The sequence below is a fragment of the Labrus mixtus genome, chromosome 7, assembly GCF_963584025.1.
Source record: "Labrus mixtus chromosome 7, fLabMix1.1, whole genome shotgun sequence".
In the NCBI taxonomy this organism is placed as follows: Eukaryota; Metazoa; Chordata; class Actinopteri; order Labriformes; family Labridae; genus Labrus; species Labrus mixtus.
In genome coordinates, this window is record NC_083618.1 from 1,188,331 (window position 1) to 1,202,703 (window position 14,373).

At 39.9% G+C, this 14,373-nt stretch overlaps 1 protein-coding gene across 1 annotated transcript in view; it reads right to left on the bottom strand.

Moving 5' to 3' along the window:
• mapkapk2a (MAPK activated protein kinase 2a) overlaps positions 1 to 14,373 on the bottom strand; it is a 36,811-nt gene continuing 22,438 nt past the window's right edge. The window contains exons 2-10 of the mRNA XM_061041968.1: positions 14,004 to 14,143; positions 7,333 to 7,397; positions 6,668 to 6,747; positions 6,443 to 6,569; positions 6,246 to 6,321; positions 6,024 to 6,148; positions 4,124 to 4,209; positions 3,946 to 4,026; positions 1 to 1,807 (exon numbers count right to left, since the gene is read on the bottom strand). Of these exons, the coding sequence (XP_060897951.1) occupies positions 1,658 to 1,807; positions 3,946 to 4,026; positions 4,124 to 4,209; positions 6,024 to 6,148; positions 6,246 to 6,321; positions 6,443 to 6,569; positions 6,668 to 6,747; positions 7,333 to 7,397; positions 14,004 to 14,143 (930 nt within the window). The 3' untranslated portion in view covers positions 1 to 1,657. The remainder of the gene's footprint in view (positions 1,808 to 3,945; positions 4,027 to 4,123; positions 4,210 to 6,023; positions 6,149 to 6,245; positions 6,322 to 6,442; positions 6,570 to 6,667; positions 6,748 to 7,332; positions 7,398 to 14,003; positions 14,144 to 14,373) is intronic.

Here is a 14,373-nt window from a genome sequence, read left to right on the forward strand (position 1 = left end):
TTTCTTGTTTTTATGTATTTTTAATCCAAAGCTGAAGCAGACAAAAGTACGGCAGGTGGCGCTAAACAGACTTGATGACGGGGAAGAAAAGATGGACTCGTGTGTGTGCTTCCACTACAAAGTAAGTGTTGAGGGGGGATGAAAACAAAAAGACATCAAAGACATTCAATGAACATTTTTACAGTGAGAGATTTTTGTGGAAGCAAGGTGACAGGTGATGTGGATGTGATTCTACAAAGTGAAGTGGACAGAAACAAACACAATCACGTCCAATGATCCCAAGTGAGATGGACAGTGTCCCAAAAGGTCAACAGAACATTAAAGAGAAACCAACCATCACAGCCCCCTTTGGGTGAGATGACAGCTTTGCTGGTGTTTTTTTCTATTTCTTTTCCAGGACGAGGAGCAGCTCTGGAGTCACGTGTACTTCCTATCATGCCTCAGGGAAAGTGTGGACGAGATGTGCTGGAGGTCAATAGACCAGATTAGTCCCCCCCTGACAGTCACACTAAGTGATCCCTGCAGAGGAACTGAAACATGTATCGAGTGCTACTGCTTGCATAAACACACAAAAACGCCCCTATTGTGTCCGACATCTCTCTAACACGTCTGAAAACAGAAATCCACACGATAAAGGTCCTAGCAGTACTTTCACATCGCTCGCCGACAAATACACCTGCATAGCATTAACTTGAAATATAATATGGCGGTGTTATAAAATTCTGAAGCATAACATTGGTGAAATCCAAATTGTAGGTAAGGGTTAAACGTCATTTTGCTAATTTGACAACACCATTAAGGCCTATGCTTAAACGTTCATAAAATCCATGAAAAAATACAGTATCAGTTGGCTCCGTCTCTCCTTTGAGCTACATGCAGAAGAAAGGTCGAGCCACTTTCTGTTCTTAAACCTTGCATCCTTCTCGGACCTAAAACTACGTCTCTGAAAAAAAAAATATAAGCGTAGATATTAATATGAGGAGAGAGGAGCCAAGAGGTGAGGTGCTCTGTCAGAATGGCACGTGGCCCTTGAGTGAGTGCATAGGCCTCTGTTCAACATTCACTAAGCGAACTGAACCGACAGACTCGTCCCACGTATGAGTGACTATGCGGCTAATTCCAACAGTCAGGGACAGAGTTCTTACATTCCACTAGTCAGTTCAAAATACTTTTGCTTACTCTGCATTTATGTACAAAACAAAACTTCCCTTGCTTTAATTTTTGGAATTTAGCCGTTAAAAAAAAAAAAAAAAACATTCACAGGTGAGGGGACAGTGCTAGAACAGGGTTGTGGGGGGAAAGAACTACTGCTAATGCTAAGGCCTCATGTCCTATTCAAACATTTGAGCCCCTCTCAGTATATCAACCTGATATTTCAGGAGAGAAATCTTAGTGATTCCATCTCCTCTCCTCCTCGAGGATTCATAATCTCTTCAATGGTGTAAAAACATAAACATCCTCTCTGCTGGAGCAGAGGGTTGGACTTGTTAAAATGGTAGAGTAATAAAAACAAAAACACTCCTACAAAACTTAAAAATTAGAATTTGCCATGAAAAATAAAACACTGATAAAATCCATGCAATACGACTCACGTGTCGACAAATTATTGCTTCCTTTTTACAACCTGTGTTTGTGTGTGCATGCATTCGTGCAGCTTTCAGTGGGCAGCAGACTGTGGGTCCCCAATGCTGTTAGTGGCTTTCTTCCTCCGTTTCGTTAGCAGGGGATTGGTTGAGTCCTCAATGGTCTTGATCTTGATTTGCTCATAGTCAACCCTCATTGTTGCCAAAGCACTGGTCATTTCCTCCTGAAAATGTACCAAGAAAAATATCATTAGGCCACTTGCTTGATGTCATGAGGACGAGTTGTCAAATGATGTCACACTTCTAAAATGTATTGCCATCTAGCGCTCAGAAAAATACCCTTTTGTGTCTGACCTAAGAGGAGGAATATGTCTCCTAACAAGACTCTGAAATGTGTTTTTTGTATTAGTTAATTTCCGTAGCATAAGCAATATGTCTAATATTTAACAGGGTGAGAGTTGATGAGAAGAATTATGAAACAACAAGCCCCTTGTGTGATTTTCTGTGTATGGGAAAGCTGGTGTGTTTCCCACAGCCAATGACAATGTGCAGGTGAATTTAAGAGAGGATTCAATTCATCAATTGAACCCGATTCAAACAGGCGAATATTGCAGACGTGGACATAGCGACAAATCATAGTGAGTTGATACGGCTATAGCTTGTTCAAACGAAGGTGAACCTTGTGTTGATTTTTTTAACTGTGGACGTGCAGTTTGCCTTCTTTCTGTTGGACACACAGGTGCCAAACACCAGCGGTTAGCATGTGCTAGTGTGCGTTAGCTTGCAGTGTAGGCATAAGCAGTAAACGTACACACTACATCCTGCAGTGACTGTGCGCTTTTCATCATTGATTTTAAGACACTAGTTTTGTCTAACAAGTTGCTACTTGTCTCCCCGTCCATTTAAGATGAAATCGCCTCCGCTTCTGATCAATACATGCATGAGAAAGATGTCTGTCTCTCTGCATCACCCCCACGTGCTCAGAGAGAAGGCAGGAGGGGGCGCTCAGTTGATGGTACAGACACTCTGATGCACGTGACCAATTCTCTTTAACTTGGGACTTGAGTGTTTCCCCTAGGTTTACAGCTTTGAGGGGGTGGGGAGGGAGGGCAGACGGACGCCGACACAAACACTTGAAGGAATCTTGGTGTTCATGTGTTACTTTTAATGACAGCTGTCCTGTTCTATCGGAAAGGTATCCTTAAATGACTTCTTTCCCTGATTTCTGACTCTATCCACTATCCTATCTCTACAATAAAAGGCACAAAAAGCCCAAAAATAAATCTAAAAAAAATAAAAACTTTTTTTTATTTTTTTTTGTATTAACTTGACCTTCAAGGGGGGCTGCCCCCTAATATAATGGTAGGGGAAACACTGACTTGTAATATGTAAATGTTGGAAATCGTTTCAATCAAACCGACACCCCAAAGGCTACATTTAAGAAATGACAAATGACTGTTTTCTTAATATGGATGATTCTGACATAATGAGAGAGAAAAGCCTGGTCCACGTCACTATCCCAGCATGCTTTGAGCAGCGAATCGGGCTCTAGCGATACACAAGGGGAACATCTGGTAAGTCTTAAAACACCACAGAGCAGGAATACAATGAGAGTTTCACATACAGTGAACTTAGAGTGGGAGACAAGGCAGGGATGGCTGTAACAGTGGCAGTTCAAATAACCTCTTAAAAACAAGTGAGAATAGAGTCGAAGCATATGACAACCTGTAGGAGCAGTTGAATTTTTAACAGAATATGGTGAAGAACTGCTTTGTTTGTAAAGTTTCCTGTGATAACATGTTATTTTTAAGTGTGATACAATCAAGAATTCATTTGATGTAGTCAAGAATTAAGAGCTTAACATAAGTTGAAAGTAGCCCGAATTAAATGAACTTTATCCTTGTTGAATAACAGTACATTTATGTTTCTAAAAAACAATGCATTAACAATTGATGAGGCATGTCTCGTTAACCGTGCAATGAAGGTCTACATGATCAGTTCATATAAATATTAAAGGTGTAAATCTAACCAGTCAGGCATCAGCATTGCCTTAAAAAAATCAGAGCTGTTTACAGACACCTACGCACTGAATGATATTGTTGAAGATATTGACGATATTTACGATGGATATGATGCCGATTACAGCTCTAAAGAACAGCTGTCAATGCTGATATATTAATTTGAATTCTAACAACAACCAAAGTGCTCTACCTCTGTGCGCTGCCCGTCAGCACATGTGTCTGATCTGCTGATCTTCCCACTAGATGACTGCTCAGTTTTTTATGGAAAGCCCTACTATTGTAGCAATCTTACAGGAAGATCTGTCTCTGTTTTCCGAACAAAAACAAAGTGAACCTCTTACCTTGACATCCTCCCACGCATCCTTCTCTTCCTTTAGCACTCGGCTGGTGTGAAGAGGGGTCTGGGGAACCTCCATCGATTGCTTTAGAAAGACACAGAATCACATGCAAACTTGACTTCAATGTTCGAGTGTGAGCCAGAGTAAAGACGTTTGAAAAAGCATGATAGGGTGCCCTTACATTAATCCATGGATTATTCATGAACTCTGTGATGGTCATCCTTTGTGTCGGCTCAGTTTTAAGGAGGGTCCTGATCAGTTGTTTAGCTGAAAAAATAATTGTTTGCACTGTTAAATTAAGAAACAAGATTGGGAAATAACAGCTTACATACAAATCTTCTGTCACATAGAAAGAGTGTGATATTAAAAACAAGAGCAAAATGTTCATGGCTCTAGGGAACAGAAGGATATTTTTAGACTAAACTAATGTGAAGAAGAAAATATCACACATCGACAGTAAACCATGTGCTGATTCTTGAGAATAGTATTACAGTAAATCACACCAATACGCCTCTTTTCTTGTTCTACATTTATAATCACACGTGCATGTGTTTGAAGGAGACTTTGGTTCAACAGTGTCAAAGTCAGCTTCTCTTTTCTTTTTAAAACGTGCACATGACACAGGAGCTTAAAACATCACTTTCAATTATAGTGAATATGATCGATAGCAGTGAGGAGGAGGAGGAGGAGGAGGTGGTGAATGATCGGTTTCAATTTCTTGATCACAAAGAAGGAAATAAAAAGCTTGTTTGTCACATGTAGGTGAGATAATTTGAAACTCTCTTGACATATTATTTCTTACTTATGTGCAAAGTATTTGATAAAGATCATAGAGGGGGTTTGGTCTTCATTTGTCAAATCAATTTAGGGAAAAGAGATCTTCTATATAGAGAGAGAACCCTTCTAATCAGTTGTTAAAGGCTGCTTTTTCCAACTACGGTCCTTAACTAAAGTAAAACCTTTTTTATGTTTCAAGATTCAGAAAAGGTTATTCATGCTTTTATTATGTCCCGCCTTGACTACTGCAACTCGTACTTGTTTTTAAGTCACTGATTGGTCTAGCCCCCCCGTATTTAACAGAACTTGTAACCCCCTACACCCCATCACGCCCACTTATGTCCTCTGAACAGTCGCTCCTTGTAGTGCCTCGAGCTCAACGAAAACTCAGAGGTGACCATGCCTTCTCAGTGGCTGGCCCCCGTCTGTGGAATCAACTGCTTCCCTCCATCAGACAAATCAACGCGTTAAATCCATTCAAATCAAAACTCACCTCTTTTCCCTGGCATTTAAAACAAGTTGAAACAGATCCCATATATTTAGCTTAGGTATGTATCTGTATGTATGCATGTGCATGTAGGTATGAGTGTATGTGTTTGTGATATGTATGTATGCTGCATGTATATATGCATATGCATATATGTGTATATATATATATATATATATATATATATGTATGTGCATATTTATATCAAGTACATTTACCTCAAGTCCCCATATGCACAAGAAACTGACGCATCAAAAGACACAAAGAGTAATAAATGGTAGCAAGATGACACAGCAGAGCTAGAAGTCCCGCCTGCTTCTTTAAATCAGTTGTGTGGGGAAACTTCAGGTTCCCAGGGCAGCACGTCATTGAAAACATGGTGAACATGCTCCCAACAACATGTCCCTGCTGTTCTCAAAAAGCCTTTGGACACTTCCAGCTATGTGACTGACACTTCATAAATCATAAATGTGATGGATTGCTAATTTCTTGTGTCTTATATTTGAAGTTGTATTTCGTTTATATTTTCAAATCAGGACATTTTATTCATTTATGTTGCCGTTTATTTTGCAACATTTTGTTTTGTCTCCTCCTTTCATATTTCATGTTTAAATTACACAAGTATTTGTAAACAACAGACACAAACTGTAACTTGCACAACTGTCAATACAAAATAAATTAGAGAAACCCATTCAGGACTTCTTGTTTGCTAATTTTCCTGATGAATTGAAGTCATACCAAACAGTGACACCAAAAACCAAGGTACGAACTGAACTTTGAACTCTGAACTGTTACACAATAACAGACAATGGCTGACCTTCATCTGATACATCAGACCATTCAGGGTTTGGAAACTCATATTGGCCCATCCTGATCCTCCTCTTCATCCCAGGAGAGATGGCCAGACCATGGTTAGAATAGAAAGGAGGGTACCCACACAACCTGTTGAAGGTTTACAAAAGCCGTATTAGTCAAAGAACACAATCAATAATCAGAGATATTGCAATACAAAACCAAAAAAAGAAGAAAGAAAACGTACAGAATATACATGATGACGCCTAATGACCACATGTCACATGACTTGTCATATTTCTCTGGGCCCAGAACCTCTGGAGCTGCACACAGAAAGGAAAAAATGTAAATTGTTACAGGTCAGAAAAGTGTTTTGACTGATTTTTTTTTATTGTAAACACCATGAACACAGAATAGGAGAGTAAATAACAAAAGGTTTCTTACCAACATAGTAAGGTGTGTAGCAGGGGGTAGCTAAAGAATTGTGTGAAGTTGTCTCCTTGGCAAAGCCAAAGTCTGTGAGCTTGAGCAGTGCACTAGGTCTTTTCGTTGAATACAGTAAATTCTCTGGCTGCAGAACAGATTAAAAAAAGGATGATTGTTAAATCAACTGATGGGTGTCAGTGTGGAATGGTTGAATTTCTTGGTAAGCAGGGTAACAACACAAACCTTGACGTCTCTGTGTGCAATGTTGACTGCATGAAGGAACTGGATGGCCTCTCCAATACTCTTCATGATGTCAGATGCCTCTAAAGTTAAGAGACAACACTTTCTTTTAGGATAAGGGACCCAAGTAAAGCCGTGGACAAACAGGCTTTCTATCTTAAAGGCTTTATATGCGATTTTTTGATCAGGCAGATGTCGCCCTTGAGCACCAGCATGAAACCAAAACTTCGGGCTGCATTGTTGTGTTAGCATGCTAATGCTAGCGATCTTTATTATGCTCATATCTTCACACTGCATGTAAATTTACCTGAAATGAGCGTGATCTAGAAACACAGTTAAGCAGTGAGTACAGTATGTTATTCTTCTTTTCTCTAGTCCCTCAATTAAACAACTTTTATACACGAGGGGAGGAGTCACCCGGCCGTCAAGGCGATGTAAACAAACTGAAGATAGGACTCTGAAAACTCTGAAAACATCACAGACAGTGGGACTCGGGTGTTACACCCATTGTAGACAGTCATGACTCACGGAGTTATTTTCAGAGGATATACTTGATTTATATTACATTTAAGTGTGAAAAATCACATATTTAGCCTTTAATACTGAACCAATGCTATGCAATAATTCATTGTGAGCCATGTTTGTTGGGGTCAACGTGGGCTTTGTACCTCTCTCTGTGAAGGCCTGGTCTCCTCTGTCCTGGATTCGACTAAAAAGCTCGCCACCATCCATGCTAAAAAAAAAAAACAACAGACACATTAAGTCAGGGACTGGTATTTTATTAAGTGGACACTTGCAGTGTTTTCATCACTCCATTTATTCTAGTCTCTTATTGCTTTTATTTCCACATTTAGCACGGATGTAACACAAACATTTAACAGATCTCAACAACCTAATCTCAGATTCTCAGGTGCTCACCAAGAGCCCCTTTGGACCCGTCATTGAATAGTATCTGCAGTACCAGAGATGCCATCAGTGAGGATTCCCTTTAGAGACCTGTGTCAGTCTTGGCAGTGTGCTGGGTTGACATGGGAGGAGGAACAGAGTGGAAATTGAGCTCAACAGCTTTATTTTAGTATTAAGGAAAAAGATTAGCTGAGAATGAGGTTTTTATTTAAAGAGGTACTGACACATGGTAACTGGATGACTTTGTGAAACTAAAGATGCCATGATGTTTATGATTGACATTTGTAGTACTGCCTCTCATAAAATGTGGATACTCTTAGTAATTGCTAGTGAGCACAGTAGTTCTGAGAGGGTAGTGATGGTGTTGAAGTGCGACATGGTCTTTGGCAGGTTTTCATGCTAATTCATCTTTTAATTTGGACCAAAAGAAACCACGCAAGTAGCCTCGTTATGCATATTATTATAATTGCTTGATTACAACAACTATAATCGTGGATTAGTTCTCAAAGTCCTTAATGTGTATAATCTGTATAATTATGAACAATACCAATATTAATTAAGGTAGCACAGACACATCAGACCACAGTTCTAGAAAACTATGCAGCGGTGTTCAACTCACATGAGAAAACCCTACTCAGCACGTTGGCTGATAAGTTTCATTTAATCTTAGTATGCTCAGTATGACTGTGTGAGTTTCAATTCCAGTCATATTTTTTTTTTCATTTGTCTAAAGGTACATGACAGCACAAATCGATTCTTCAGACGTGCAGGTGTTAGCGAGGGAGCCGAACCTGACGCCCAGCGGACAGTGCTGCTAAACCACAGCTCAATTCAAACCCGCCAAAATTGATCAAATTCATATTTACCATCATGAGAAATGTAGACTAGCTGGATTCTTTTTTGTGGTGTTCAAATTATATGACTAAACCTCCAGAAGTGAGGCTATCCCTCATTTCTGCAAACCGTGTTCACAGTTTTATGGTTTGTCTCGTGGTCAAAGGTGTAGATGAACCTGAGGTTTCATGGCAGCAGCCTCTCTATCTCAGTTTTCTGAAAAGGGAAGCGTGAATTCTCAGCAGAATAGATACTACTTCTGATGAGAATGGGAGTACACAGGGCAAACATCTTCACAGCTGAAACACTGGCACACCCTGAATGTTTCTCATGGTGTAGAAAACGCATCGCATGCAGACGGGACAGAATTGACTTGCTGGAGATAGCATGGCTGTTTGGAAAATCCCCATCGTACATCAAGTGTTTGTTCATTTTGAAACCAAATATTGAACAACCTTTTGTTTGATTGAAGCAGCTATGAGGAGTTTTTATTTGTGTTGATTTTGACGGCCCGTGTGGATAAAGCGGTATGTCTTATTTCTTCACTAGTTCTGTTGTGCTTTTTTTGTAATTTTTTTCCCAGGAAATATTTCCAGTTTCCTTGTAAATGGCAAACTTACAACTAACTGTGAAACTTCTGTCCTGTTCTGCATGTTGTAAATGGATTCATCAGAATCTGACTTTATGACAGTGATGACAGGCATAAAAAATGAAGGCTGCGATAGCCTTAGAATTATGGAAACCAAACAGATACAGATGGAAACCAAGCTTAACGTTTAAGATCTGATGGCATCAGTCCCCTGAATCCTGGATCAGTAAAAATGTAACGTGAACTAGCCAATGGCCCCGATTTTAAAATAATAAAGCGGTTTACTGACAGGGTTCCCACTCTCTACTAACGATCATTTCCCACGATTTTTCCAGTCTGATTACAAAGTCACAAAGTCTGCCCGGAACCTGGGTGTCATGATTGATGACCAGCTAACTTTTAAGGTTCAAGTAGCCTCGATTGCCCGGTCATGTTGATTTGCCCTGTACAACATCAGGAAGATCAGACCTTACCTGTTAGAACATGCTACACAGCTCCTGGTACAGGCTCTTGTGATATCACGCATCGACTATTGCAACTCTCTACTGGCAGGTCTTCCTACATGCACTATCAAACCCCTGCAAATGATACAAAATGCAGCAGCACGACTGGTCTTCAACCTTCCTAAAAGAGCACATGTCACTCTGCTGTTCATCTCCTTACACTGGCTCCCAGTTACTGCTCGCATCAAATTTAAAACTCTGCTGCTCGCTTACAAAACAACCACAAAAACGGCTCCTCCTTACTTTAACTCTCTCATCCAGGTCTACACTCCCTCCCGCCCACTACGCTCTGCCAATGAAAGGCGTCTGATCCGACCTTCACAACAGGGTCCTAAGTCTCTGACTAGACTCTTCTCCTCTGTTGCCCCCCGGTGGTGAAATGAACTTCCAAACTCCATTCGATCTGCAGAGTCCCTCTGCACCTTTAAGAAGAAGCTAAAGACCCAGCTCTTTCATGAATACCTACTAACTTAATGATGATGGTCTCCATATTATTGACGATGATGATGGTAATGACGATGGTTTTTGTTTGATAAACGATGACTTATAAGATGGTTTCTATACTGATTAGAGCTCTCAAGAACTGCCCTCAATGTTGTGCTTTGCCTCTGGTCACTTCCTGTCAGCACCTGTGTGTCCAATCAGACTCAAAGCTGATTGTTACTTACTGACATTCTTCCCTTTTTTCTAGATCCTTGCTTGTGTTGTACTTACTCTCTGATGTACGTCGCTTTGGATAAAAGCGTCTGCTAAGTGAATTGTAGAATTGTAGATTAAGAATGTGCAGTCTATGGCTATAACAATAAACATGCTTACTAAATGATGACGAACTGATCATAAAATAATACAAATACACATGCAGATGTATAGCGCTACATTTTCGTAAAGGTCACATATTACCCTCCTTTCCAACACGTAATAAGTCTCAGAGCTACAAAACACACAACTGTGAAGTTTGTGGCTCGGGCTTTCTTGCACCATGTCCTGTTGTTTACGGTGAGAAGGCAGACTCAGAGGGCAGAACAAACACACAGCTGTGGGAGTGTCCTGCCCTTTGTGATGTCACAAATATATTCATCCAGCAAAGGTGAAAAAAGTAAAGTAAACAAATGTAACAATTAAATAAGTGTTCATCATTGAGTTCAGTGTAGGTTATTGACACTGTCCTGCAGCTTTTCCAGAGTTTTTTGCAGAGTGCAAAAGCTCTTCCCTTTTCTCTGTAATACTTATTATTGATAATGAAAAAAGAGAAGATTTATAAGAAAAGTAAGGAGAGATTTTTTAATCATACTAAACAGTCTAGTGTTGTCAGTGTTGTCCTTTCACTGCAACTCTGCATCGGAAACTTATCCAAATGATCAATATAAAAATAACAGCGGTATCACACTACTGGTTAAAACCTAAAGTATTAAGGTCCACTGACTCTAACCAGTTTATCACACCGTACTGTAACCCTTTACTAGTCACTAGTTAAGTGGAGTCACTACCGGCACTACGAGACACTGCTACAAAAGTTACACATTTTATGATACGTTCTATTTCATCAGAACATTGCAACACTGCATTTGAGGAGACAATTCTAGCAAAGAAAAAAAATAGTACCGTTTGCCAGAATAGAGTAAATGTTTGACTGGCTCACGGTTAACCATAGCGTAATATTCATTAACAAAGTCTCCCAACATTTCCCAACACACATTTAAATCATCCCGTCTTTCCTTCATTCTGCCTTTAGCCTGCTCCTTTGGGCAACTTTATAAAACATACTGCTTTGACAGCATTTGCCTTCATCAGTGATTGGACATTCACATCCAACTTGGCAAATGTTCAATTTAAGACCAGGCCACACAATCAACAAAGAAAGATATGCACTGTCCCAGAATGCATCTGAACTATTAAAAGGCATTTCACCATAGTGAAAATAAAGTGTTGTGATGTCTTCAATAGAGCTGAGTAAGCACCTCCAGCCTCCCACGCACTCTAAACCAACATATGTAATATTGATAATGGTACGATATTGTGGGATATTGTGTTAAGCTGACACACAACTGATCCTTAAAAGGTTAAGCCTGGCTGTTTCTACATTTTGGTTAGTGTAATTATTGTTTACTTAACATATGCATATTCATCAATGCCCCACTCCAGGTCCTACTGAACACAGGTTGACAATAGCAAAGATATGTTTAACCCTTGTTCCAGATCTGAATCTGTATGAAAAGCAAAGGAAGAAGAAATCAAGTAGATGAGATGAAGATGTGTCGGAGGGCATATCAGCAGATGCACTCTCATCCACACTGAAGTTCCTAAATTACAAGCTGACTTGACATTCTGACACATTACACAACATGGGAGAATACTTAAACAGCAGAATATAGGTCATCTGGAAGGTGCATCGTGTCTTAGTGTGATATTTAAGGAAACGGTTAAGTTTCACAAGAAGTTCTTTATTGGCATTTCATGCTGAGCTAAAAAAATTTTTCACAAGGAAATTGCTCATCGTATGCCGGTATCTTTTGAAGTGTGTGGGAAGACAGGTCCCCTACCTCTGCAAAAAGGTAACCACAGCTGACTGCACGTGTCGAGTAGACTGTGGTTTAATGTTGCAAGATGGAAATTGAATAGGTGAGAAAATTGTTCTTAGATCATTTCAAAGAAATGGGTCATTTTCTTTCTAAGGCCATGCACAAAAGGTTCACCAAAATCAAACTGAATGATACTTTCTTTTGAAAAACTTGCAAGGGCAAGATGTTCAACACTGCCCTTACACTGATATTATAATATAAAGGAAATACACATACTGGTCAGGGTTTTACCGGGCTCAGAATGGGCCTTTGGGGGATGACTATACGCGCTGTAGTAAACGTTCGACCCGCCTATAACAGTTTAGTCTACGAGTCTGTATTACCTTATTTGACAGAAATCTGTGCATTTCCTGTTATTTCTGACCATTTTATAAATAATATTATCATTATGCTTAAGTTACTGTAACCACAATTAAATCTGGTAAATAATATTTTTTTATTGCAACAGTGAAACAGGGGAGAGTGAAACAGGGGAGGAGGGGGATTTTGAGGAAGAGGGGTGTAATGAGATTGGGAGAGGGGGGGTCACATCCTGCCAGTTCATTTCACCCTCTTCCTATGATCGCTGCTCTTTTCCTTTAAATTGTGTTTTCGTTTTACATAAGTACATTTATTTGAGTTACTACGGTATATATGTCAAATAGTTACAGATTTTAAAGTCAAAGATAATTTAGTTAAGTTATTGATAAAAGCAGACACGGTGGAAGTGAACGGAGAAAAGTTGAACGTGCGTTCCTGAGTCTGACTCGGTCCATAACTGTGTTCTGTTGCACAACAAGTCAACAGGTGCGCGCGGTGGTTGGCGTTCCGGTGTGTGTGTGCGTTTGCAGCCATGTATGTTGGTGTGTCCCGGCGTGCCCCCGCGATGACCCATCTGCAGACAGCAGAGGGGCAGGGACAAGTAGCCGCAGCTAGCCTCATCATACGTGGTTTAGTATAGTTTTAACAAGACTGTTGGGATAAATATTTACCACCATGAAGTGGATTACTCTTTGAAATTAACTCGACAAACAGAAAATCAACCCACATTTAGCGCTTGTGGGTGTCAGCGGAGCGTCATGAACCAGCCAAAAGAAACGAACAGTCAATCAGCTGGCTATCCAGCGCTAGCCACATGCGTAAACGTATGAGAGGGGAGATGACTGCTAGAAGTCAGAGATGTCGTATTTAAGTTTATGTTCTGCTTGTTCAACAGTCGTGTGATGTATTGATATTTTTAACATACATTCAGAGAGGATTTGATTTGTAATTTAAATCGTCTTTTTTTTTTTTCTTTTGGCGCTCGTGATTTTCCTTTGGCGCTGGTTAAAACCTCTTTGGGGGGCACCAAAGAATTCTCTATGCAGGAAAAACAATTGGTATACAATTTACAATATGTATATGGCCCTCAAGCCAAAAAGGAGAAGTATGTGGAGATGCAAGTCGCACAAGATGCTGACAGCCAGATTAAAAGTGCAACATTAGCCTGCAGCATGCATTAAAAAGACCAGAATACCTGATTTGTCTCTGCTTGTTTTTTCCAGTCTCTGTTTACATAAATCCAGTATGTCTTAATTTTGGAGGTTTCACTTTAAAAGAAAACAATAAAACTGAAAATGAAGTTCAGCGTGAATAAATTGGACTTTTAAATTTTAGGCCAGATGGCCCAACCCTAGTAGGAGGTCTTTTCTTGTATTTCACTCGTTGAGAAAGATAACCTCGTTGGTTTCATTTTGTGTAAGAAAAGTGCATGTGCACTCATTTCAATATAAATGCTGAAACATTTGATAGGGGAGAACTTATGCAAAAATATCTAGTTTGACGCTGACAATGTGTTTGAAAACCAACGACATGGTCGAGATTTTGACTGGATATGATTGTTTTTATTCATCACTTCACACGGTGAGGTATCTTCATGTGTGTGTGTGTGTCTGAAATCATGCACTCACCACTCCATGACTATAAGCAGACACTTCTTGTTCTGATAGAGGTTTTCATAGACATCAATGATGCGCACAATGTTGGCACAGGGGGATGCCCTCCAGTGGAGCTCCACTTCCCTTCGGGCCTTTGCACAGTCCTGCAGCATCTGGACAAAAGAACAGAGACAGAAGGGGGCTGATTAGTTGACTAAAGTCATAAATAAAACATCAAAGTTATTATTACTGTTTAGTTGTTCTTTTTCTCTCTCTTTACTAAATGCATTATATGAAAAAACTGAACTGTGGGGGATCTGCTACCTCATGGTGGGATTAATCAGGTTTCACCTTAAACGGTTGATGAACTAGAAGACATGAAACCAGTTACAGACCTACTTGA